Source organism: Typopeltis vanoorti, chromosome 11 (assembly GCF_054136105.1).
Source record: "Typopeltis vanoorti isolate ZY-2024b chromosome 11, IOZ_Tvanoo_1.0, whole genome shotgun sequence".
Taxonomy (NCBI): domain Eukaryota; kingdom Metazoa; phylum Arthropoda; class Arachnida; order Uropygi; family Thelyphonidae; genus Typopeltis; species Typopeltis vanoorti.
This window is the reverse complement of record NC_143559.1, coordinates 81,534,708-81,561,543: the sequence shown is the minus strand read 5'-3', so window position 1 is coordinate 81,561,543 and position 26,836 is coordinate 81,534,708. Positions and strand designations below refer to the sequence as shown.

At 35.2% G+C, this 26,836-nt stretch overlaps 1 protein-coding gene across 1 annotated transcript in view; it reads left to right on the top strand.

Annotated features, from left to right (window-relative positions):
• The window catches only part of LOC150101795 (calcium-activated chloride channel regulator 1-like), a 39,312-nt gene extending 13,078 nt beyond the window's left edge, over positions 1-26,234 (top strand). Inside the window, exons 2-14 of the mRNA XM_090400291.1 lie at positions 4,381-4,562; positions 7,749-8,049; positions 8,154-8,260; positions 10,776-10,940; positions 11,056-11,189; positions 11,641-11,752; positions 13,257-13,478; positions 16,570-16,872; positions 16,972-17,292; positions 17,409-17,679; positions 17,865-18,017; positions 24,555-24,860; positions 24,956-26,234. Coding sequence (XP_090256417.1) covers positions 4,392-4,562; positions 7,749-8,049; positions 8,154-8,260; positions 10,776-10,940; positions 11,056-11,189; positions 11,641-11,752; positions 13,257-13,478; positions 16,570-16,872; positions 16,972-17,292; positions 17,409-17,679; positions 17,865-18,017; positions 24,555-24,860; positions 24,956-25,380 — 2,991 coding nt within the window. The 5' untranslated portion in view covers positions 4,381-4,391 and the 3' untranslated portion in view covers positions 25,381-26,234. The remainder of the gene's footprint in view (positions 1-4,380; positions 4,563-7,748; positions 8,050-8,153; positions 8,261-10,775; positions 10,941-11,055; positions 11,190-11,640; positions 11,753-13,256; positions 13,479-16,569; positions 16,873-16,971; positions 17,293-17,408; positions 17,680-17,864; positions 18,018-24,554; positions 24,861-24,955) is intronic.
• The last annotated feature ends 602 nt before the right edge of the window (positions 26,235-26,836 follow it).

Below are 26,836 nucleotides of genomic sequence, written 5' to 3'. Positions count from 1 at the left end.
ATCTGTTAAAGAGACAGAAATTGACCCTCTGCGAGATAGTTGGTGAAACGTGTTTGAGAGAGGGCGTCAGTCAACATCAATAATTTCCTTACAAGTTGTAGGTGCATCACTTCAAATGTGGTGCATCTAATACCCGCCACCCAAACCTGCTCCTATGAAAACTGTATTGAACGGAAGGGAATGACAAGTTTTTTGTAGGGTGGAGGATGCTATAGAAATGATGGAATTACTAGGAAGGGAATAAAAATCAATCCGAGGACTGAAATCAGGTCTTGACTGGTAAGATGAGCATTATCATTATGAAAAGTAAAGTGACAAGAAATAACGTCTTTTTTATGGAAAAAAAAGACGAGCAAAACTTTTCTGGATAAAGCAGTTGATGGTGACTAGCTTATTATCGCCTCAGTGAAAGAACGTGTGGAGATCAGTGTTTAAGACACTAATTGTATACGATATCGAAATTTAAGATGTTTGAGCACTATAAGTTGGTCGTTTGAATGTAGACTGCTATCTTCATTACGTTAACTAGAAATGAGGTCAAAGCAATAGATCAATGGTTTCACCGCAGATACTTATCTCCGGTTTTATGTAATCAATCGGATATGGACTTATTTCCATACTGTGGGATGAATGCCAGCTAACTATAATCTTGCAGAGATGTTAATTCATGGGCAGATGTCTTTGTGATAACGGAGGAGTGAAAGCAGCGATGGACAAAAGCTATTGCACACAAGTTGTGCAATAATTGAACGGAAACAAAACATTCCTGTATTCTTTCCGTTCTTCCTTGATGGAAGAATGGAAACGATAGTGTGACCACTTCAACAACACTGATGTTATTATAATACTAACGATAAACAGACATTGTTATCATTTGGCTGAGGGCAGCATCATTGCACTAAAAATGAAGCTTGTATAAGATTCCAACTAATTACCAAGAGGAGAGATCACCTGAACAATGTACCTGCAAAGAGAACTCGTTAAAGAAAGATCCAAAAGGTGGAGAAGCAGACAGGATCGTGAGGTATTTTGGTTGAGTGTATAATTTGCTTTCGATCGTTGCTTTGAGCGTATACCTCAGCATCACTTCCAGTGTAGTAAATGGAATTGGAAAATAAGGAGCCAGTTGGAGTGGACATGAAAGTCACCAAGGAAATATGTAAGAAGGCTTTACTTTGAAAGTCGGAATTCAAGTAAACAAGTTTCAAGGATAAGAACTCAATGACGTGAGAATGATTTTCAGAATTAGAACTCTCCCAATTTGCAGTGGAGACAGCAGATGAATAAGATCTAATGAGACAAGAAAATCTTAAGCCACAGAAGGTCAAAAAGACGACTGAACTGACGACTTGGAACTGAGAAATCTTTTTCGGATTCAGCTTATTTTCAAACGTATCCAAATTCGTGACTCAATAGCATTATTTTCGCGCAAATAAAGCCTAATTTTTCACTTAACATCAGTTTTCGATTAGGTTGGTTAGCCATGAGATCATGTTTCATGAGCACTGTTAACCAGGCAATTTAAATATTATCTTGATTGGAGAATTGTTTCAAGAGAAAACGTCTGAGGCTGATTTGGAATCTTATAGGTGAACATCAAGAATTATTGAAATATTTATAAGTGATAATGCTGAGCACATGAAATCGGATATTATTTCTCAACGTGTAATGTTGTCTGAATAATTTATAAGAAATTTTGAAAATAAACTCTATAGGAGAAAGAATTCTTAGTTTGAGGTAGACCATCCATGGATATAGCTTTGTTCAAAATCAGAAATGAAAACTTGGGAGTGAATTGTGAGTTGTCAAATTGGTTATCCAGAAAACAATACATAAAAATGTATTTCTATTAGGCTGTTGTTCAGGTTAGTGATGAATGCAGTCAGGAGATGCTGTGTTTCATTATGGAAAAGTCATTCACTTGTCATCCTTTATGTGGTTGATGATTTACATCGCTTAATGTAAAGCCAGAAGTGCCTTGAAGAATACCATGTTGACTCAAGATCAGAGTTTTGGAATTATGTAAGCGTTAACCCAGGGACCCGTGTTGGCTTTAGATCTACAACAGTGATTGGAAAAATTTCTACTTAAGTTTTTTTTTTTAATTGTTGTATTTTTTTTTTATTTTCTGCTTAGAAGCGACTTCCTTCGTGATATAACCATAGGGATTGTTCGTCAAATAAAATAAAGGCTTAAAAATAGCAATAAAGTAGTTATCGTATGGGTTTAAGTATTATATAAAAAAAAATCAACTAACGCCTTTTATTCCCTAATAGGGAGTAGGCGAGGCCTTTATACCCTATCTAGCTTTTGGAGACTGAGTGGACAGTTCAATCTCCACCGGTAGCCAATCAGAGATAGCTTGCCCATGTCTATCACTAATTATAGCAGCTGCCGATGAAGAGGCTGGCAAACAAGTGCTGCCATCTCTTGGTACCTAACCCTAACACGATATGTCACTGTCTGAAATAATGTGGGTACTACTCGATTTTCTTGAGTTTACGGGACGAAAAACCCGAGTTTCCGGAAGGAAAAACCCGCTTGCCTGTGCCAGAGATCGACTAACTCGGGAACCGGTCGAAGATAGGCTTAGAAAAAGTTCCTTTAGTCAGCGACTAGACTAGAACCTAGGTCTAACTTCAAGCGGCCAAGCGCAGAGGACGCAAGCGCTACTTCCACTGAGCTACACAGGCCTTATGTATTCTATAGGTTTGCAAAATTGAGATTTTATTTATTTTAGTTTTGTTTCTGCTTAATATACACAAGTGCAGAACTTGGAGAGGAAGAATTACTTTTATTAATATGAGAATTGCAATCCCTCCCTAAAGTCCATTAAAAGTGTTTGTACGATGGCAAATTTTATATTTGCCACCGTACAAACATTGTGCCATGAGCGTCGAGGTATTTTATTTATTTATGTTGACATAATCTGGAAGTCCTACTGTAAAGACCAAACTCGGAACGTTATGAAGCCACTTCAACTGATAAAATTTGTAAAATATTCGCTTCTGCCTCGAAAACAGCAGCCAGCTTTCTCAGTTGAAATAAGTATGGGGGGGGGGGAGAGCACTGTTTTCAAGGAAATTAATTTGCATGCAAACTCAGCTCCATAGTGTGAGAGTTCTTCTTTGGTTCTGATTGCACATCCGACTCTTTTCGGTGATACTTTCCACCCGTTTGTGATGAATTGAGTGTTTTAGACCATTCTTCCTTCCTCAAACCATATCGCACTAACATCTATGATAAAATATGGTCCACTGTCATGTTGAAAAGGCTTACGGATCTGTTTCAGAAAACTGTCCCAATATAAGTTCTGTTTCACGTGCTATTCATGATAGCACTACACATATCTGAGTTTAATTCTGAAAGAATGGTTATCCAGTTAGTTATTTCCCTATAGGGTGTATACAATGTGATTTATGTTTCCAGATTTACCGATAGATGTAATTACAATTATTTTAAACTATTTATTCTCATGACTATTAAGACACACAGAATAAGCTGAATAAACATTTGATTTATAACACCCCGGAACTGGAAGATTTTTTTTAATTAATTAGAAAACGAATGGTAAATAGTGGACAAACTATCAACACGAAAGGTGAGTTATATTTATTATAGCTCACTTTTTTTTTTTTTTTGATAAGATCCATGTCGCAAATCCATGTCACAAATATTGTAACAGTCACTTTTTTATTTTGGAGAAAAAGATGCGGCTTATTGAAAATTCACGCAATCATTTTTTATGAACATCAGATTAATGGGCCTTTATTGGAACATCGGGGTAGGATGTAAAATATTATTTTTTGGTATTTCCTTTGAGTAAAAATAGCAATAATTTCTTTGGTTCCTAGGCCCACGCCGGATCATTGGAATTCCAAAATACAAAGACTTTTTCCCTTATCTCTGATCCAATTTCATTTCTTCAATACAAAAAAAAAAAATTCTGTGGAGTTTATTTTTATCTATGTTCTTAAGTATATGACGTGTCACTGACTGATATTATATTAGATATAACCAGAATTTCTTTGTCTGCACGCTGACAATCCAGGACACTGCTACCCAAATTTGGCACTTCTTAAATTCAATAAACGAAAGACTGGGGCCTAATAAAAACTTTAAAAAAGCATCGTTCTATTGACGTTAGAGTGACCTCAGAGAAATCGGTAATGCATATGAAATCACTCGCTGTTGTAAAAGTAAAAAATGACATTTTGCAAAAAAAGTCTTCGTGTGATAGCCGACATGAGACCGTGTTTCAGACCACAAAACCATCATTCCAGATGTTTGGGTGATTAATGGAAATATCTACTTATGAGTATCAGTATTTATTATTGAGATTTTCGATTTCTCTTTTGTGATTATTTTATTATTTTTCAGCTCCCAAAACAATGGTTATTGCACCAACTTCTTCGTTCGTGCTAATCGTATGCTGCTTGAATGTATTATTTCGAGAGTCCGTTGGTGGTCAGATTACATTAAAAGACAATGGTTACGAAGACATCTTGATCGCCATTGATAAAAATGTCCCGGAAGATGACAAACTTTTGGACGAAATCAAGGTAAGTCAGCAAAGAATAACACACACACACACACACACACACACACACTGGAATAAAGTCAACGGTCACCATAGTATGAGGAACAATCAGCCATGGCGCCCGCCTTAATAAGATACTTTACTAAGACCTCCTTTCGCTGCGATTACTGCAACAATCCTACCGGTAACACTTTCCACAAGCATACGATCAATTGAAATTTCGGATGATTCTTCCTGTTGGCTTGTAATTAGGCCCTGGACTGTTGTGGGGCAGACGACGCTTAACCTTACCCGACGCTCCAGTTCACCCCACAGATGTGGGGTGAACTGGAGTTCAGTAAGGTTGAGATCAGGGTTCTGTGGAGGCCAGTCAAGTGTGGTGACGTTCGTGTCCACAAACCACGCAGATAGCTAGTAATATGTTGACACGGGGCATTGTCTTGCTGAAAGAGACAATGGGGTGTCCGTTGACTTCGTTCCAAGCGTATTCAGTTAGGATATTCTGAATGACATAATTACTGGTGGGATGTGCTCTCTCCTGGTGTTACTTTAATTCAGGGGCATCCCTGGCTCTTTTGGCGAGTGGCCAACGCACAAATATCGAAGGTGATGGACAAGAAGAGTTCTTCAGCACCATTTTTGCGTTTTTCAAAATGTCGATTTATTTTGGTTCACCAACGTTTATATTTGCAATTTAATTGAATAGTTAATTACAACAATCCATTGCAACAGTTACGTGACACTAATTAATATTCTTATCATACGGCTTTAAATAAGAAAAAATTATTGGTAAATATCGAGGTAATCAAACCGTCACAGACAAGAAATGGAATGTTAGTGGTTTCTGTTTCTGAACTCGAAATTTCTCAATCTGCTTATTTTAATATTAAAAGTAAGTTAGCAAAGCAATTATTCGTATGAGTGTTTATCCAAATTAGCTGCTTCTCTTCTGTTATTGTCAACATATTACTAGCTATTCTTCGTTTAATTTTTAATAAAAATACCAGCGTAGTATTCCGAATCCAAGTCCACTGTTTGCATCTATCATCATCTCGTTGCGGTAACACCATCTTGAACAATTCTCTGAAACATGAACAAATGCCGTTTTTTTTTTTTTTTAACAGAATCCAACTGAAATCCGAATTACATTCAAGCGCTAAAATATGAAACGTCTTGCACGTGAAACGCCAAAATGGAGACTACAAAGCATTCGCTTTTAAATCGAATAAGCTTGTAACAACTGACATTAGTTGAAGTTAGAGAGAGAAAGAGAGGAAAAGTAGATTATGGACACAACGCTATGTCGACTTTTTGCGTTATCATTTCGTGATTATTTCTTATTTAAAAATGCTTCCTTGTTAATTGGCTGATTTTAAGCTTTCAAAACTGAATGTGCAATAACAATAAATCCTCTTTTCATTCAAAATGGAAGTAGGTGGCGCTCTTTTAATTATAACATTTTGCTAATTAGTGGCCATCCCGTTTTATTACTGCAATTTTTTACTTGAAGAAACTTCACATTTTATTACTGCAATAGTTGAGTGAAATGTCAGCCATGTTGTGTTCCTAAATCTGACTAATATTATACATGACATAAATATCTTTTTAATATCGGTATTTTGTAAGTAGCCGGGTTAAAAACTTCAGTTTCTTCAAGTTAAAAATCCTATTTATCCCTATCAAAGACAACCCAATCCCAGATGAAGAAGAGCCACAAAATGTTCTTTGTCTTTGTTTCGCCGATCTAGCAACGTGGAAGTTACCACAAATCAACGCAAACTGTTATTTACAGATGTTAAAATTTTAAACTTCATTGAATTATTGTTTCATTTTAAAATTAATTACTTTTTAACTTTATTGAAAATGTAAACAGTTATATTATCTAGTAATAGCTAATATTACAGAATTCACATGGCGAAAGAGACTTTTAAAATAAGAAACCAGAAATTGCTCAAATGAAATGAAATTTATGTTGCCAATTTTGGGAACCATAAAGAGCAGAAAAAAAAAAACTGTACTAACTATATATTCTCTTCTTTTTCTCCTATTCCCATGTCTAATTTACAAGAGAAACACAGAATATGGCAAGAAAGAGATAGAGGATGAACAGAGACAGCAGAAATTAGGTTTCTGAGTACGGAACATTCATAATTGAATATCATCTCTTCATTCTTGTTGAATTCTGTTTTGTATGATGATGCCTAACATCTTCTCCTCTTCTTTGAATGCAATAGTTACGTAGGATGATTCCAAGTAACAGCGTAAGGCTGTAATGCCGTTGTAATCTAATAAAGAAACGACTTTTTAAGTAGAATAATAAAGCAGTAGAATAATTTCATTAAGATATTATTGTACTGCTTTGCCATATGGCCTACCTCTAAAGATGAACTTTAAATTTTCCTTCACGAGATGAACAGAATCAACTGCAGCATCAAATTTACTTTAAACGTGAAAATTGACACTCCTTATCTTTCCTTCCCTGTCTCATTCATCGTCTTGCTGACGGAGAGTAGCCTTCATGGCTCAGTCGGCACTGACAATGTCCGTTGCTTGGAAAGATCTGGGTTCAAATCCCATCTGTAGAAGTCTTATCGGAACTTTGGAACTGAAGGGAAGTTAACCAGTCTCACATGGTGGTGGGAAGATTTCCCTCGTGGAAACTCGGTTTTTTTTTTAATACCACAATCAGACAAATTGATCAGAAGAACACGCGCAGTTTACAAACAACACCCTGGTTTCATAACCTCAGTTGCCTTCGGAAATAAATTCAAACAAACGAACTTCCTGATGGCGCATTATTAACATTTATGTTTGCAGAAAGCCTACACAGGTAGAACTCCCATCATCCATCTAGCCAGAAATTTGACTTTGTTAAAAAGTTGACCATCGAATTCATGTCGTTTGCTGTAAGAAAAGAACTGATAGCTAGTAAATGTGGTCATGTACGGATTGGTCTCTGTTTAAAGGACTACCATATATTCATTATACTGAATAAGATACTGAAAAATTGCTGGCCAAATTGGCCAGCGAATGGGAAAGATATTCGGCATATGGTAAACATATTTCTGAAAGAAATTAGAATAATAATTAGAAAAAAATGCTCACTATTATTGTATTTTTGAATTGGAAAACTGAACCTCAAATTCGAACATGATAAAATTAATCTCTCTCTCTCTCTCTCTCTCTCTCTCTCTCTCTCTCTCTCTAGCAAATGATGAATGAAGCATCGCAGTTACTTTTCGAAGCCACCAGGGAGCGGGTGTTTTTCAAGTCTGTTACTATAGCTGTACCATCTAGCTGGACTAAACGTGCAAATTATATAATTACCACTCCTTTAGAGTACAGAGACGATGCCCATATCAGGGTTGGTCTTCCGAACCCTATTTACGGAGACAGACCTTACACTTTCCAACCAGGTGGTTGTGGGGAGGAAGGACAATACATCCATCTCACTCCGCAATTTTTCAAAGATGCTAGTGGACCTGCAAAAGATCTGTTTGGGAGTGCAGGTGAGTCCGTAGACGTAGCACTTATTTTTTATGAGGATTATACAATAATTTTGAGATGTTCTTCACTAATAATGCTTGACTTGTCTTGCTGCTGGTTGGTTTAGGAAGGCAGTTCGTACATGAGTGGTCCCATCTAAGATATGGTGTTTTCGATGAATATGGCATTCCTGGGGACCCTACCTACCCCGTGTTATATCGCAAAGGTGGCAAGGTCAGTATACAATTACTCCAATAATAATAATAATAATAATAATAATAATAATAATAATAATAATAATAATAACTTAATAAGGCGGTCCCGAAATTAGCAATGCAAATAAAAATATCATCACGTTATTTCATAGTCACTTCCTCTTTTTTTTTATTATAAACTACTTATACTGACAAAAAATAACTACAATAATATCCGCTTTGGGGATATGTCCGAAATTCTTATTCAGATATCAATTAAGATATCTGAATAAGAATTCAGCAATTGAATGTGATACGATTCCAGCACGTGTGCTAAAATAGTGATCAGCTGAACTGGCCATTCCTTCGACCAGGCTATTTAATATGAGTCGCAGAACAGGGAAGATTTCTCAGGAATGGAAAGAATGTAATGAACGGTAATCCCATTGCACAAGTGCGGTGAGTAAAGACCGAGGTATCCAAATATCAACCAATTAATATCTGAGGAGTGATGGTGAAGATTTTAGAAAAATTGGTTACGGCTTGCATTCAGGAATGGGTTGACAGTGAATCTCTACTTTGCAATGAACATCATGGGTTTACTAAGAGAAGGTCATGTTGCAGCAACTTGCACACATTCTATAATAATGTTACCATTGAGCTAGACGAGGGGAATGGATACAAGCTCACCAGGCATCGCTTGGGGCGACAAAATATTGGGGAGCGCAGATTGATTCGAAAATATTTGGAATATCAACAATTTTACAGGGAGGGCGCCCCAAAGGCTCCACGCTTGGGGCGCAAAAATACCTTGGGCTGGGCCTCACTGGCTACACCATGATACTTTTGGATTTTTCTAAGGCTTTTGACAGAATACAGCATTGTAGATCCTTGAATAAATTGGAGAATATGAGTTTAGATTATAAAATATTAGCCTGGATAAGAGGATGGCTGACTGACAGATATCAAAAAGTGGTATACGGGGGATGTGAGTCTGCATGATTTAAAGTAACAAGTGGTGTACCACAAGGATCTGTCCACTGTTATTCAATTTATATATTAATCGTATTGGAAAGAATTTGACAAGCGACATTCAGCTATTTGCTGATGATGCAAAGATAGATGGGTAGTCAGGAGTGCTGCTGATATGCACTATTTGCAGAATGGTTTGAATAGGCTGGAATTGTGGGCATGGCAAAATGGATGTCAGTAAATGTAAATTCACTTCGGCATGATTAGATATCCGATGTCGTATTGTATTCGCGGGATTAGGCTAGAAGAAACTGATGAAGCAAGGGATCTTAGAGTGTTAAATAGATAGGAAGTAGAAGTTTATGGGACGTGTGGAAAAGATTGCTAATACAACTCAAAAGATAATTGCAATGCTCAAACGAACGTTCACATGTAAAGATAAGGATGTTATTTTGCCTCTTTACAAGGCCTTGATAAGACCTCACTTGGACTATTGTGCGCAGGTCTGGTCTCCTGGTTTCCGATGTGATTCTGATATATTGGAGAGAGTACAAAGGAGTGTTAAAATGATATCAAGATTGTGGAAGACTGAATATGAAGACAGATTGCGAATTTGTAGACTGAAGACACTGGCAAACAGGAGAAAGAGGGGTGATATGATTGAGACTTACAAACTTCTGAAAGGATCATACAGGATTTCAGTTGATGGAATTTTTCAATTTATGGAGGGTGGGGAAAGGACGAGAGGGCATCCTTGGAATCTGAGAATGAAGACCGCTAAGAAGGGGTGGGGGAGATTTTCTCTCATAGGGTGGTGCGTGATTGCCATTGGATGTTGTATGTGCAAGCAGTGAATGAATTCAAGAACAAGTGTGATAAGTGGTACGTGTAGTATGAGGCCTCCCTTGATGAGTCCCTGACTCCCTGGAGGTCTCTCTTAACAACAACAACAATAATAATAATTATTATTATGTGCATCTCTACAAAGAAAATTCTTCTAACTTGCAATGAAAATGTTGATAAGAAGCAGTTACGAGTAAGATTAACTATTTATAATGAAATCAGAGATATTAAATACCAACAGAAACATGAGGAATAATTTTTACGGGAGCATCAGTTTTATGCAAAGCTGGTTTGAAAAATAAATAAGCAAATTGTAGAGCAGTGGTGTTTTTTTTTTTTTTTTTTTTTTTTTTTTAGTCAGGCGGGAAACGAAAAGCATTATCTTTAGGTGTCGCTGCACGACATTAAGGCTTGTCTGTAGTCCAACAAACAATTAAAAAAAAAAAACTGAAATTGATATTAAGTGCGTCCGGTGTTGAAGATAAAATGCAAAGAACAAAGAAAGATTAAGATAAATGACTCAGTTTTAATTTTCGTTCATACTTAAGTGCCGAATAAATTGTATGAGAAAGCACCCACAAAAGCTATTGCCGATGGGGGTAAATAGCCTAGTATCGATTGTTGAGGATTTGAAAAATTAAATTCACTTGGTGTAATTATGATTTGCATCCACAAATAAGAAAGAAACAAAATTAGAATTTAAAAAATAAAAAAGTTCAATTTTTTGCATTTCTTTTCAGATCTATCCTACACAGTGTAGGAACGAAATCAAAGGTTGGTTTAGAAGAACCAACGGTGATTACTGCAGCCTCTCAAAGGACTATATTCCTGATCCAGATTGCATCTTCTTCCCTGACTTTTCTAGTTCTTCTAAGGCATCACTCATGTACACCTTTCTACCCTCTGTAAGTAAAATCTGTCATAGGTCATCTTTCCTGCGCTCAATTACTAACTTCAGCTACTCGGTTAACAATTGGATACGAATCTCCCACTTAACCCATATTTTCGTACTTGTTTCAGGTGAAGTATTTTTGCAACGGAAGCGAAGAATTTCGTCACAATATATGGTCTCCTAACAAGCAAAACGTCATGTGTAATTATGCTAGCACTGAAGAAGTAATCAACAGACATTCAGACTTCGTCAACAACAATGGGTAAGTGACGTCACTTATGACGTCAATCGTATGCGTTTCCTGAACGATAATCGCTAAGCTCATTCTTCTGTTCAAAGGAGATTAATTCGTTTTTCGTTGTTAATGATGAAGGCCACTTTAAATTTAAATAATCATGAAGTAAACTATTTTTAACTTAATTTAGCTTGTGTAATGTCATGCCTGGTAAATTTCTGTCCAAGCTGTGCTTATTTTATTTAATATAACAGCTTTAATGTATTGTTTTTTTTTGTTTGTTTTCTATAGTGCCCTCTACCGTCATAAAATGAACTTATGAAAAAAAAAAAAGCACACATGAATAATATTTTTAGAACATCATAGAATAGTATCGTGGGGTTGTTACTGTACGCTTGAAGACAATGAATATAAAAATACAAATGATAATACTTCTCATTGTTGATAATAAGTATTTCTGATTTTTATACTTATGCAGGACAATAAATCAGACAAAAGACTCTATTTTGCCTAAGTTCCAAATCGTAATGCCGAAGAAAAACGCTAAAGGACGTTACATGTTGGCTATAGACACTGGTCAATATTCAGAGGTTAGTTGTACATAAAATAAGAATTCTGTTAAGATAAATTTTATATGCAGTGATGTGCTTAAGGCAAAATAAAATTAAATCTTAATGTTAAACTAGATGAAGTTTTGCTAAGCCAGTTGCCAAGTTAGTTGGTTTCTGGCACATTCAAGTAGGGTTTTTTTGTTGGAAACTTGAATTTTTAATCTTGCAACTCAATTGATAGTAGAACTGGCACTATTTCCGATAATAATATAGTGTTAGACTTATGTATCACGAGATGGCAGCAGTTGTCTGCAGCATTCTCCTCCCGGTATGCCTATGAAAATCATTGGTAGCCTTGGGCCAACTGTCAGTGACAGCTAAGAATGAAGATTGGGTGCCCATCAGTCTTCTAAAAAAAAAGATACCAGGAATAAACAGCCTTGTCTGTTCTGTTTGGTGAATAAAAGCTAGATGGCGGTAGTTGTCTTCCGCTCTCTTGTGTCACTTTTACCTGTGAAAGCCAGCTGGTGATCGAACTAATAAAAAAGAGTATTATGACATATCCTGTTTCAATGGCGCGGCTTCCTAATACCGCTTTCTTTCTTTAAGAAACTCGATGCGATTTTAAATGACTCCGAGATGGATTTTTCTTTATTTCTAGAAATGATGCACTGAGTAATGAGTTCTGACTCTCTTCTATTTAGTTGCGTGGGAGGAAAAGGAAACTGACGACACCCATTTAAACCATTGAGACAGTTCCTTGTTACTGTCAGGGAGAAAACTAGCTAACAATGAGCTTCCTCAACCTCGTTGACATCATGCCAAAAAAAGAAAAAGAAAAAGCTTTGTCTTGGAGGGAGAATGGAAACACGAACTACTGTACTGGATTTTGTACACATAGACTGATATAATAAAATGTATCACGCTGAGGGTCACAGTTTCGGGTGTAATTCAATACAACTTATAACATATCTAGCTGACGACGTGTTAAAGAAATAAATAATAATTAAATGCATTATCTCACACTAGTGATGTTTTAGTTAATCCGCTTGGGACAACTTTCGTTGCCTATAAAGATGTTTTTTTTTTTTCTTTAAGACTTTCACGTTGTAAATTTCACAGATTAAAATAGGCTTTTTTCTTTCAACGGTTGGAACTGTGACATGAAAGATAATATTTGTTGCTACGTCTGCGAAATACGGGTCCTTTGAAATTATGTCTAAAGCAACAAATGCTATCAATCCCGTGTATTTATGTTTGCGTGTGTCAGTTGGCCTGAATGAGAGCAAGTTATGAGACCAAGTACCTCAGTTGAAAATTTCTTATGAATGTTCGTCTCATTGCAGATGGGATTCCGACTTACATGTTTTCAACATCAGAAATAATTTCTCTGTTGCTTGTAAATCTGATATTTGAAAAAGACACGATGTAGCAATATTAGGTACTCAGAGTAGGGATTTTGAATATAACATATATTTTTTTTATTTATTAATTAATGATTATATTATGAAATATTAGCCAACTCTTATACGTTTATTTTCAGGGAGAATACCTCACCGTAGTGAAAAAATCTTGTGCGTACCTCATTGCCACCGTACTTCCTTTGCAATCGGAGGTCGGAATAGTGAGTTTCAGCGAGCAAGCTCAAATCTCTCTACGGATGACCAAGATTAGCAACGATAACAGGGGACAGCTGAGTAAAAAGCTGCCAAGTGATCAATTTGGAGTGTCCATTATAGAAAAAGGATTATCCAGAAGTTTGGAAGTAAATGTCTTTTTAAGTATTTTACCATTTGACGCATGAAAAAAAACAACAAAAAAATATTTAATCAGCAAACTCATCATAGAGATAAATGAAGATAACGAAATTCCTTTTCTTTATAGCAATTAACAGAAGAGTAAATGTCTTTGTGTAATTTTTATTGCCCCTTTTAGGATTTAAATTCCGTCTATTTAAGACAACAGACATCCCACCATTTTTTTTATTCATAAAACGCTTCAAATGGCCCCAATATTTAGACTACTTTTCTTCTTTCTTTCTTCTTATCATACATTATTTAAATATCTGTTAGTTTTTTGACGATATGGTTTTAGAGAAGGTTGGTAAAGAACAGTTTAAAGAAAGGGATCTTCACCAAGTAATCCAATATTTGACCTAATTAGTTATTCGTTTACTTTTTAACGAAGTGCCATAAATATTCTTTTTTATATATGAAATGGTTGAAGAAGTTGGCATAGGTTCATGATGTACTCAAAAATTGCACCAGATTTTACATGCCACTCTCAGATTTACGTAAAAATCACGAAAATTTAAAGTAATGGTCTGATATCCCCTTTCAGACATGTCCACCTAGATCGCTTACTGATTTTTTTTTTCACTTTGTGCCCACACAGCCACCAAGCTATTACCCACTTATCTGGCATTACTTTAATAATACATTTAAGACGTTTGTTCATCCTTTTCTAAAGTTGGGATATATTTTCTAACTATAACATTTCTGAGGATCGCATGAAATGTAATAATAATAATAATTTTTTTTTTTTTTTTTTTTTTTTTTTTTTTTTTTTTTTTGTCTCAGATAAATTACATACATAGATACAACAATAGTTTTATATACACGTATATATATATACATAATATTTATAATACATTACAATTGTGAATAACAAATACTGGCGAGTTATTAATATTTTTGAATTATAATAATTTTTTTAAAATAAATAATATTTTTGTTCACTGTTAAAATATTTACACATACATATATACAATAGTTATCTTGAGTATAATAGTAGTAATTTTTTATTTATTTATTTATTTTTTTAAATTTTTTTTTTTGTTTAAAAAAAAAAAAAAAAAAAAAGTTATTATGTCTCAGTTTCATACAATAATAATATTTACAGTAATTAGTATAAGGATTATACAGAATTTTTGATTTTAGAATATACATAATTTTTTTTTTTTTTGTGTGTATTATTACCATTAATAATAATCATGGTAATGGTGTTTGTTATTAATGACTCACAAGTTAAACAATATTACTTATGTTGCAGTTCACATAATAATAATTTTTTTAAATTTAAATTGTAAATTAAATATATAATTTTAAACTTAAATATATAACTGAAGTATTACTATCACATTTTCTGTTTACTACTAGAATTCATTACAGAATGTTAAGTGAATAATGTTAGATAAATACTACTACTGGGATATTACTCAACTGCACCCTCGAAGCTTTGTAATTAGCTTATCTGAGGGTGATACTGGTTATATATACATATATTTGTTATTGATTTGGTTGCTGTGTTGGAAGTAGGCAGATCTTTGGGAGGTCAAATGAATGATCTGAAAGGTCGGATCAAAGTGAAATTGCCGATATATCCTGTGTTATTGCATCTGTCTTGATGGTTCACGTTCTTTTTTTATTGCGGGCTTCTTTTTGAACTATTTAGGAGGCTTTTTTCTTCACAGTGGCAGCCTTTCTATGTCTTCTGCGCTTTTAATTTGTGTCGGCTTTGAAGTTTGTGACTTCCTTATGAATATTTTGGCATCTCTGGTCCACAAAAATTGGTAATTTTTTTCCATTTTTGCTTTTCGTGTTTGGTACAACAGATTCTGGTTGAATGGTGTTAAATATTCGGATAGGAAGATTGGTGTATTGTCTTGCTGTGCGTTCAAGTCCTTGGCAACTGGTTTTTTCTGCCTGCTGGCTTTTATGAGATTGTCTCTTGTGGACTTGCTCTTAAGACGAATTATGACTGGGGCAGGTCGTGAGAAGCCTTGGTTTTTGCTCTTCCTAGGAATCCGATTTACGGACTGAATGTCGTTAAGCTGTAGGGGGATATCAATTACATGGCCTAATTTTAAAATCACGTCTCTGAGGTTTTCTGTAGGTGCAGTTTCAGGAAGACCGTTTATGACAAGATCTTTTTTATGTTGTTGCTGATTTAAACGTTCGTATTGTAGTTTTAGAGAATGAAGTTCTTGACGGAGTTCGGAATAATAATAATAATAATAATAATAATAATAATAATAATAATAATAATAATAATAATAATAATAATAATAATAATAATAATAATAATTAAATATAGAATATTATAGAATATCCACATTTATTCCAAATATAAAAAGAAACTTATGAGAATATAACCTTCTTTATACCACATAGAGTTTCCTTTGTGTGCATTGCTTTCACCTTTCATTAGTGCTTTTAGGTTCTCGTCTGACAACTGTTTCGAATTGTTGATTTCCATCAGAAACCACGCAGAAATCTAAAAAATAAATAAATAAAAAAACTCTCAGTTGAAGACCTTAGTAGTCCTATGTCAAAAAGTTTAATCATAAGTGAACTCTCGTTGGGTGGTAAGCTGGTCTCTACTTTAATCTTCGCGCATAATAAATGACTTTTTGTTAATGATAACAAGCTATCTGAATGTCCAACAGTCAAAGCAACATGAAACTATCGATAACCAAGGATGTCTCGAGATAAAAGCAGACCTGTAATTTAAATAGTAAGAGAAACTACATATAAACTGAGCGACTAATATGCCTAATCTTCTGCAAAACTAGGCCTAAAATTTTCAGCCTGTTAGATTTGTAAATATTTCGATAGAAAATAACGTCCGTGTTTTATTCGAAGTATTTGAATAATCTGGTGATACACTATTTTCCTACATGCATATGAAAAATATGATTTCGCTATTGATTTGTCTTTCCGTATATCTAAGGGTCTAGCTTCTACTGATGAGACATATTTAGAATCAAATAAATTTGTGCTTATGTTTTTGTACCTTTTGGTTCGGTTGATGGTTTTCAGTACTACTGTATTCGTCTTTTTCTTATATATTTGCAGGAACTGGAACGGAATTTAAGTTCCCAGGAAGGAGTGATCATCTTAATCACAGGCGAAGATAAACCTGGACATGCCAAAACAGTGCCTGACAAACTTTACGAAAAATTACTGAAGTCTACAGTGGTAGTCTACTCTATAGTTTTCGGAGAAAAACTGCCTGAGAAGCTCCAAGCACTAAGCAATTCAACCAGAGGTAAATGCTATCTTGTAAAGTATGGAACGGACGTTGAGGAGGCGGTTTTCAAAAGAATACTAGAAGAAATTGCTGACAGACATATTCCTTGGGAGGAAAGATCGGAAAAGGTTGGGACTTTATCGGTTGAAATGTTTATAACTGTATGACAATAATTGTAATGTATCGTTCGTTATGTAATGTTCTTGGTCTTTTCTTTCACGATACAGATTTTCGACGAAGTGATCAGTCTACCACGTGAGAGCACAACTACCGTCTACATCCACGTTGATGCTGATTTAGGCCAAGACACTAAGATAGTGATCTCTAGTGACCAACTGCAAAATGTCGGTGTGTCTTACTTGAGCGCCGATGGTACTGTTTCAGAAGAGTTAAAATTTAGCGGAAGGGTGTTACTTGGCTATAACATCCGATCCGATTCTAACTGGCATCGGACACATGAAGTCAAAAAGTCTGTAAATAATCGGAGAAACATAATAGTCATCTCAGAAGATGGGAAGATGCTTGCTAGGATGTTAGAGCTTAGTGAGGTAGGGATTGTCAAAACAATTTTTTAATGAAGATCGGTTTACTGATATTCATTAAATTTTGCGTTAAAAAACAATCTGTCGTCGGCAATTATATTAACATTTTTTTTCCCCACAAGGTTGGTACCATTAAAGTGGATTTGAAAAATCAGGCTTTAATTTCAATTCCCGTCCACGTCGTGGCTCGAGCTAGTGTTCGAAACGAAACCTTCCAGCCAATACGATTGCGAGCTTGGATTAGCAAGAAGGAAATGGAAGTTCCTCAAGAAATAAAAGTGTTTGCTGATTTAAGGAAAAATTTTAAACCCGTTCTGAACGCATACGTTACGGCGACTATAACCGGACCGGAAAACTGGAATATGACCCTTGACCTCTTCGACAACGGAGCAGGTAAGAGTAATAGTTTAAAAAAAAACAGTACATTTTGTATCACCAGCACATTAAAGAATCTTAAATTATTGTGAGATGGGTTGTTGATAAAATAGCACAGATTTTCGTTACATAGATTAAGTTATCCAGCGGATTTTGTCTTTCATTGTAGATTAATACTTATTTATATATTTTTTAAAATGAAGGTGCTGATTCTTCCAAAGACGATGGTGTGTATTCGGCATACGTGAATCAGTTTAACGGCGTAGGTCGCTATCTTGTAATGGTCAAAGCTATGAGCACAAACCACACGGTGATACTTCGTCCCACAAGAATTCCAACTTTACAGGACATGAAAAGTGAGTTTGAATCACTCTTACAAAGTCTAACGTAGTATTAAAATATAGTTATAAATTGGTAGTGTATTTAGTACCGTCGGTGGCTAAAGTTTAGATCAAACCTTCATCAAATCGGATACGTTTTCAGTCACTTTAGGTCTAAGATGAGTGTCGTCCTAATCACCTTTTAATTTTTTTTATTGTTTTATTTCATTTTTATTTTTAACATAAAAGTTCATACTTCAGCTTTTTTTATTATCCATATTTAAAACAATTAATAAATAACAGAATCGGAAACCATCACTCAACTTGCATCAAACGATGGTACTCAGAGTTAAATATCTCTGGTGTAATAATAGTAGTTGAGTGATAAATTCATTTTCATCTTTATTGTTTTTGTAACTGCAAGAGATATACTGAAAGAAACATAGTTTTATAAAACTATATTATTAATTTACCTCTTATTATCTATATTATCTCGCATTAATAGCGATATACACATATTAGTATATAAATTCAATTTATAATTTGGTTTGAACAGAAATTATACATTTATATTTTGAGTGTTCACATTTTTTTCATCATCATCAATTTCCTGATACCTACCCTCAAGGGGTGTTCAGGTTACTATGACAGCAATACATGTTCACTTTATTATTAATCTCCTATCAACAATTTTCCTCCAAATTAGTCTATTACTTGTGAGCGCTTCAATATTGTCATATTTAATATTCCATGCTTCTAAGGCACTTCAGACTGAAACAATCCACCTAGACTTTGATCTTCCTCTGGGTCTTTGTTCTGTCATCTTGCCATCAGCCACCTGTTTGGTTAACCTTTCCATTCCACATAAGTGACCAATACCACCTTAGATCAGCTCTTTCTAAACATTCTTGAATGCTAATAATGCCAAGTTACTTTCTAATATTCATTTTAATATGATTCTGCCATTGATGCCATCGGTTCACTTCCCTAATCTTTCTGAGAACCCTCATATCTGTGGTCTCTACTCTTTGATCAAGTGCCTTATTTCTAACCCAGCTCTTAGATCCACGACTTAAAACTGGCTTGAACATTGTCTTGTATACTGCTAGTTTTGGCTAATTTCTCTTCATTCCATAGAAATTTATTCTGTTGGGGTACCCACCACCTTAGTTTTGCTTATTCTGTTGTCGATTTCCACATTTAATTTACCATCGTCACTAAAAACTGTGCTTAAATAGCTAAAATGTTTTACATGTTTTATAGATTCTCCATTCAGCATATAGCTGAAGTTTCTAAGTTCCTGTCTATGTTCATAGTTTTGGTCTGTATTTTTATTGCTGCTTTTCATGCCAAATTTGTTATAGCTTTTATTCAATTTATTTAGACAATTTTGGAGACTTATACGATGTGTTTAAGAGTACAACATCATCTGCATAAAGCAAAGAGTTAAGTTTGATATCTCCTATTCTAACATCAGATTTAATGCCACTTTTTTTTTCATAATGTGATCCATATAGATGACGAATAAGAGTGGAAATAATGGGTATCCTTTTCTTACCCCTGATTTTACGTCAAACTATTTTCCCGTGTTTCCTTCAATTCTAATGGCTGACTTACAACTTAAACATAGACTATGTATTGCTCTGTATAATGTTCCATTCATCCCATTTAATTGTAGCGTTTTGAAAAGCTTTTCTTGGGTACCTTTTCGTATGCCTTTTCCAGACCTCCAAAACTTAAATACAGATCTCTGTCATATTACCACGATTTCTCAACTATTTGTCTTAACGTGAAAATCGGATCTTGACAACCTCCATTTGACCTGAATCCAGCTTGTTGTTCTCCGAGTTTTTCTTCCACAATTTTTGAGTACGCTTGCATAAATCTTACCAGGAACACCAGGAGAGAAATTTCTCTGGTTTCAGTTTTATTCCTTTTTTACAGATGGGTACTATGAGAGCTCCACTCCAATCATCTAGAATTTGACCTTCTGACGAGGCCCTCTGAATTATACAGTGCAGCCACTGTGGAACGTCTATACCTCCATACTTCAGCATTTCCGTAGAAATACATCGACTCCAGGTGCCTTTCCACATTTCAAATTTTTGATGGCTTTTTCTACCTGAGTATTGAAGTGTACTCCTCTTTGCATTCCTTTTGAAAATATTCTAGTATGGTGTTGTCCCTGATTGTTTCGTTTAACAGTCGTTCGAAGTAATTACTCCAGGCATTTAGGATACCCTTATTTTCAGTTTTCATGTCATTTTTATCATCTTTGATTCCTTTTGCCGAATTCTTTCCTCCATTTCTAAGCTTCTTCAATAGCCTGAAGAACATTTTGTCACCTTCCTGATATTTATTTTCCATCCGCCTATCAAAGTCTTTCCATGACTTTTGTTTAGCTACTTTTATACGCAGCTTAGCTCTCTTACATTTCTCTATATTCTTTTAGGACATTTGCTGACTTACTTGCTAGAAACATTTGTTATGCTTTCTTGTTTTCCATGACTGCTTCTTTAACTTTTGCGTCTACCATAGCGTTCATATTTTTCTATCCTTGAAGACAACTTCACCAAACACCTCCGTAGCTGAATCAATGTTTTCTTCATATTTTGCAATTGAGACTCTAAGATTTAGTTCTTTTTTTTCGATTTGCTTCATTTCTTCTTCGATAATGATTGTTTAGTCACGTCTACAATTTACCTGCAAAAGCTGCTCAACTTTAATTTTTTAAAAACTTTCTTACGTACTGTTCTTTTCAATGTGATATCCATTTTTATCCTACTTAGTACTAAGTAATGGTCATTTCCAATTTCAAATCCTCTGTACATTCTCGTATCCTGAACGAGCATAAAGATATCACTATCAACAATGACATAGCCAAAGAGGCTTTTCTTATTTCTTGGGTCATCTTTCCACGTGAGTGTATTTGTGCATATCTGTATGTTGAAACATGGCGTTAGTAATGACTAGTCCATTATTATTAGCTTTGCTTTTTTCTCCAAATTTTCCCAAAACATTCCTATGTGCTTGGTGAAATTAATTTTCTACTCTGCTGTTTAGATCTACAACTAGGCCTACTTTTTTCCATTTTTTTTTTATGTCAGCTGCCTGTTGTAATGACTCATAGAGTTCTTCCACTTCTTCCTTTAAAGAACCTTCTGTGGGACCATACGCACAAATGTTTCTTTGTCCGTGTCCCTATTTTGAAGTTTGCCCACATAACTCTACTTGAAACTGCCTTTCAATCAAACGTTTATCTTTATTTGGTATTGAATACTATCTCTCCTTCTTTTCCTTGATCCTTATTTCCTGAAAATAACATCCTATACTTATTATTTAGTAAGATCTCACCTGTTTTTGCCTTCTTTGTCTCAATGATGCCAATTATGTCCACGTGTACTTTTTCAGCTCTTCTGCAAGTTCGATTTCCTTTCCATCACTCCTTATATTGATGGTTCTTATCTTCAGTTCTTCTGATGTTTCGTTTATTCTTCTTCTTTGAGATGTTCACTTGGAGCTTGTTACAGTAGCTGACTCTTCTCTGTTTGCCCTGGTTCCCGATTTTTTTAACCAGGCGACGCCCCAGCCACCATGAAATCTCATGTTGTACCATCATGTGCATTTGTAGTTTAAGCCAATAAAAAGTATACAATTTGGTCCGCTAAATCCCAAATTGCCAACCCTTCCTCGTTCGTTCAATACCCAGTAGATACCCGAGGATTAGACATTAGGTCAGAAGCCAAGTCGGTTCTCCGCATTCCTGAAAGGCGATGTGGAGGTCTCCTCTCAGTTATACAGCTTTGACCCCTTAAGCGACCCATTTTTTTAATTATTATTTTTTTTATTGAACAGGGTGTTTCAAAATCTTCAGTTTCTCCATCATTTCCCCAAGCGGCACTTTTTCAACGTTGATATTTGAAATCACTTTGAAATTATTAGCTTCGTTGAATTTGCATGTTGTTCTTAAGGACTTTCATTTACATGGTTGAACATAATGCGAACTGGAATAATACAAGCTCAACAGAGAATCAATTGTTTAATATGAACCCCGCATGTGAGAGGTCACGGAATCTGTTACACAACAGAAGGGACCAGTTTGTGTTATGAGCCTTGAGGTCTCCAAGGAATATTACCTCACAGTTTCGGTAATTAGATGAATAATAAAAGACGTCGGTATGGTCATCGGAATTTGGAGAAGGAAACAGCAAATGAAAGCAACAAAGAAAAACAATGAAATCTTCATCCATAATTCGGTGGTATTGAGTCGATTCAAGATTTAGTAACCTTTGGTATGGAATATCAGACCTGAAAAAAGCACACGGTTCTTCTTTCTTAAGGAGGCATCAGATAATTTTTAAGTGTTCAGTTGAGGTTCGCTGAGGATCAGATTTTGATGCGTGTAAGTGGCAATACATGATTTTGATGTTAGTGCTGAGACCCGGAAGCTGGTAAACATGACGTGATTTTTTTTTTATTATTATTTGCAAAGGGTTTTTAAAGGGTTTGGAGGGAGAGTGTATATTTTAAAACTTTTTATGGCATTTTTGATATTTGAAATGCTTGTTAATTTTTATGGGGAAGTCAGAACATTCCATGTGTGAGAGCTATGCCTAAGACTGATATGGATGATCTAAAGTTAACATCAAAACATCATGCATGAATAATGATGAAGGGGGGGGGGGGTAAATTACCCTAGGTAAAATTTTTGAGTCTGATATTCTGCCGTATTTTCATAGTGAAATGTATATTTTGGCTTTATTCATTTTTCTCGTTTAAACATAGTCCATGATCTTGGCCTAATGAAAAAGATTGCACAACGAAGGAGTGCGCAATGTTCAGTGTTCTTAGAACAACAAATGGTTCATACTTTGGTAGCTGTGAAGTTCTACCCAAAAGTTTCTGGATTAGATAAGAACGAAGTTTACGCTTAACTCAATTGCAGATGCATTGTTCCTTGCGAAGATATACCCAGTTTCTTCAGCTACTGGGAAACCACTGACAATCGATCTTTAAAAATCACATTCGGTGTTGTCTGTATCTCTGAAACCTTTCAGTTTCGTACGATGTGTTTTTAGGTTGGGGATGAATTTCATCGACCTCTGTGAGACCACTAACCTGCTTAGTGTAAGCCTAAAGTCGCTTGAAACAGTTCTATTCTTGGAATAGGGTTTCTGGATTCTCTAACCCTAACTCTAGACATCAAACATGGAATTGTTTCAAAACGAAGGCAAAGGAATTCAAAATTCTTCTGCCGCCGTCGAAGACTTGTTAATTCGATTTCAGTTGGAAATGCTTAAAAACTATTCTTCGAATCCTTTCTGAGATTTGATACGCAGATCTGTCCAACAAAACGGTGTTCATGTTTCGTCTCTGTAACAGCACTATAGAGGTGGGGGGAAGGTGTTTTTCGTGAGCGTTACACTTGGATTAGCATAATCTGGCAAAGTTTTTTAAGGAAAGATAAACGAAGAGGGATCCTTATTCCAAGAAATCATACAGGACTACATTTTACTTGCACTCAAATTGAATACGTTCTTTTTAATGAAGAATGATATCGATACGGAGGAATGATACCGAGCGAAATTAGGATATAAAGAAAATATATTCTGTTCGTTAACTGCGTCAATTCTCTGGATAACTTACGTTTAATTAAAAAAATAATAAAATAAAAAATGCGTTTCGCTTGTCTTCGATGAGTTTCAAATCTTTCTTTTCAAAGTGCCATACGTCAAACTGCTCTAAAAAGGTTTTCACCAAAAAAAAAAGTGATTTCAAAATTACAGAAATAAAACGTCGGTGAATGAGATAAAAAAATGTCTGAGAAAATGAAACTTACCTTTATTTATTGTATCCAAAAGCACTCAACAAACAGAATGCAAGACTAAGGATGAATAACTTTAAACAGAAAACCCAGAAATAATTGGGGCGGTCTGTGCATGGCATAGTTCTTCAAAGGTTTCATTTCTGACAGTTATAATCCCTTCAAATTGTATCTTTTTTTAATCCTCTTTTGTTTTCCAAGAAAAGGAAACTTTCGACTTCGAACGAAGAAGATACGTCTCATATAACAGTAAACAAATACATTCACACAGCAAACAAATCAGTCTGAAAAATGCATTGTTTCACTGTGGCTTTAGTTGTACAACAATCCTAGCTAGTAGACTGATAAAAGTAAAGTAACTGGCAGGATATTTCATAACAAAGGTACAACTAACGTTTTTTTCAACAGGTCACTGGGTTTTTAACTCCACATAACAAAAAGAAAAAAGAAAAAAAAGGAAAGAGCCGTACTGTCTCCCGAAAAGTTCATTCGTAGTAATCCCAGTCATTGATTGTGTGGGCATACTATGAGTAAACTCTTGAAGGATAGAGTCTGGCTGCCTAACTATCTTCAAAATGTTAGTTAGGGCTAACGGACCCCCGCTTACTCTCTATGGAAAATAAACGGCGTTAGAGGATTTAATTATTTTTATTCTTATAAAAAATGTTATTTCTTTTTGCAAATGTAAACGGATAACTGTTTGGAAACTTAGAAACTCTACTGGATGATACATTCTTTCATTTTTCCAGAACGACCAAGAACTAACTCTTCTGATGAATTCAATTCTGGCGATTTTCGAATGTTCACGGAATCCAAGAAAGAAGAAAAGAAAACGAATGGTACTGAAGAGGCAGAAAAGGAGGAGGAAGAAGAAGAAGAAGAAGATCTTAATTTTACTCGAATTTCGAATGTAGACTCGTTTGATTTGCTGTCAGATGAAGGAGAAATTCCGCCTTCCAGAATAACCGATTTGAATATTGTCAGTTCGATGAAAGGAATTCATGGAAACAAATTCGTTACGTTACAATGGACTTCTTCAGGGGTTCCAGATAACGGTAAGTTACATTCCCCCCCCCCAAAAAAAAATTAACAGATGTTGCAACAATAAAACTAATGTTGATATCTAAAGAACTTTTTTTTTTTTTTTTAGAGTCATATGTGGAGTTACGAGCAACTCCTAGAGAAGACATTTTCGTTTATGGATTTAATCGGAGTTATGTGATAACAAAGAAGCAGATTCAGATGGGGAACTTTATCCCAGCGGAGTCTGGCAAAGCTCAGTTTTTGATAGTGAAGTTAGACGATTCTCTTCTACGACCCCATAATGTCACTGGAGCTAGTGATGTTTATTTTGCTCTTCGAGTTGTCGACAGATCCGGCAGTATTAGTGAACTGTCCAATGTAGCATCGGCACACTTTGGATATCCAGCTCCTCCTGAGGAAGGAGTCAACTTCGTGCCGATTATTATTGGGATTTCGGTGATGGTGTTGGTGATAATTATTATCATCGTAGCAGTGTTAGTGTATAAGAAGAAAAGGAGTGGATCATCGTCATCATATCGATCAAGGGTTTGAAAAAGAGATAAACGAACCAAACGATGATTTGTGTTTTCAGTTGTTGTGGGATGAAAGCCCACAAAGCTTTCCAGAATTGATTTCTTCTCTCTCTCTCTCTCTCTCTCTCTTAGCTTTGCAAGGAACTTCCTCTGTCATCGGAAAGGAAGGTGTTGGATCCAGCAAGACAATGCACAGAATAAGTTTTACATTTTGTTATAGAATTCGTTACTAAAACTATTAATGTCTATCTTCCTTCTTCCCGCGATGTATTTATGAAATTATTTGTAAGTAAAACGAGAACAAATAGCTATAGTGAATAGTCAAGTGATGTCAGTAACGAACTGTCTTGTCAGTGTACAGAATAGGAACCAATGAATGTTGTTCTAGCCATTTATTTATAATTATTGATGTGAATAGTTGATTGACAGGATGCATATTTTCTTAATAGTTAAATATTACAACCAAAGAAGTAATCTATACAAGTTATTGATTAGATTTAATGATAATGAACGTTGTGTTTTTGTTGTCTAACGTTCTATTTTGAATAACCGAAACGAACAAAATGTCATGCAAGTGTCCTTTCTCTCTCTTCCTACCTCATTCTTCAAGTCTCGATTCGTATACATGCATATTGCGAAAGGTTAATTGCTACAAATCAGAGAGGCTATTCTCCCTGTTCTAAGTTTAACATGCCTTCTTATGTTCCGGTGAATTTGTTCCCAACTTTGGGGATAACGTACCTGAGTTACCTGATGTTACACAGTGAAGTTGTTGAATATAAAATTGATTCTAGAATTGAAAATGTGTAAATAATTTATTAGTAGCACTGTTGTCTGTTACAATATTAAATAAAATACGAAGTATATTTGTAATTGCCTAGTATGTTCTCTGGTTTTTCTACGTCTGTATTTCTTTTAAGTGATCCATAAATGTGATACGTTTAGAGAGAATTGTGGATGAAAGTACGAGTATTTTAGGTACACGATCATTTGACTCTTGTCTGCTTTCACTGAGGACCAGCCCATTAAACGCACAGCTGCTAACTCACATTAGAAATCTCAAGGACAACTTTCGCCCTGCTATACGATCATTTTGCTGTGGTTAATTAAATTAATATTGCTGACGACCAGAAGCGGTAACTCCCTCCTATATTACTGTGCTCCGTTATGGGTCCGCTGAGTTGACGGTCTGCGGCAGACGAGTCCAACGTTTCACTGTGGAAAGGAATTCATTTGTTTGATTCAACTTGTAAATCCTTGTTTTAAAAACTTTGGGTAAAAAAGAAAAAAAAAAATCTTTCATTTCTTATTCAGATTTTTTGTTTGTTAATAGCCTTTTCGGTAATGCACATTTATAAAAAAAAAAAATCGAAAATACTCATAATGAAGAGTATATTACCGAAAGAAACGAACTCTAAAATTTCTGGTAATCCAACATATTATAGTTAATATAATTATCTAGCAAACGATAAATC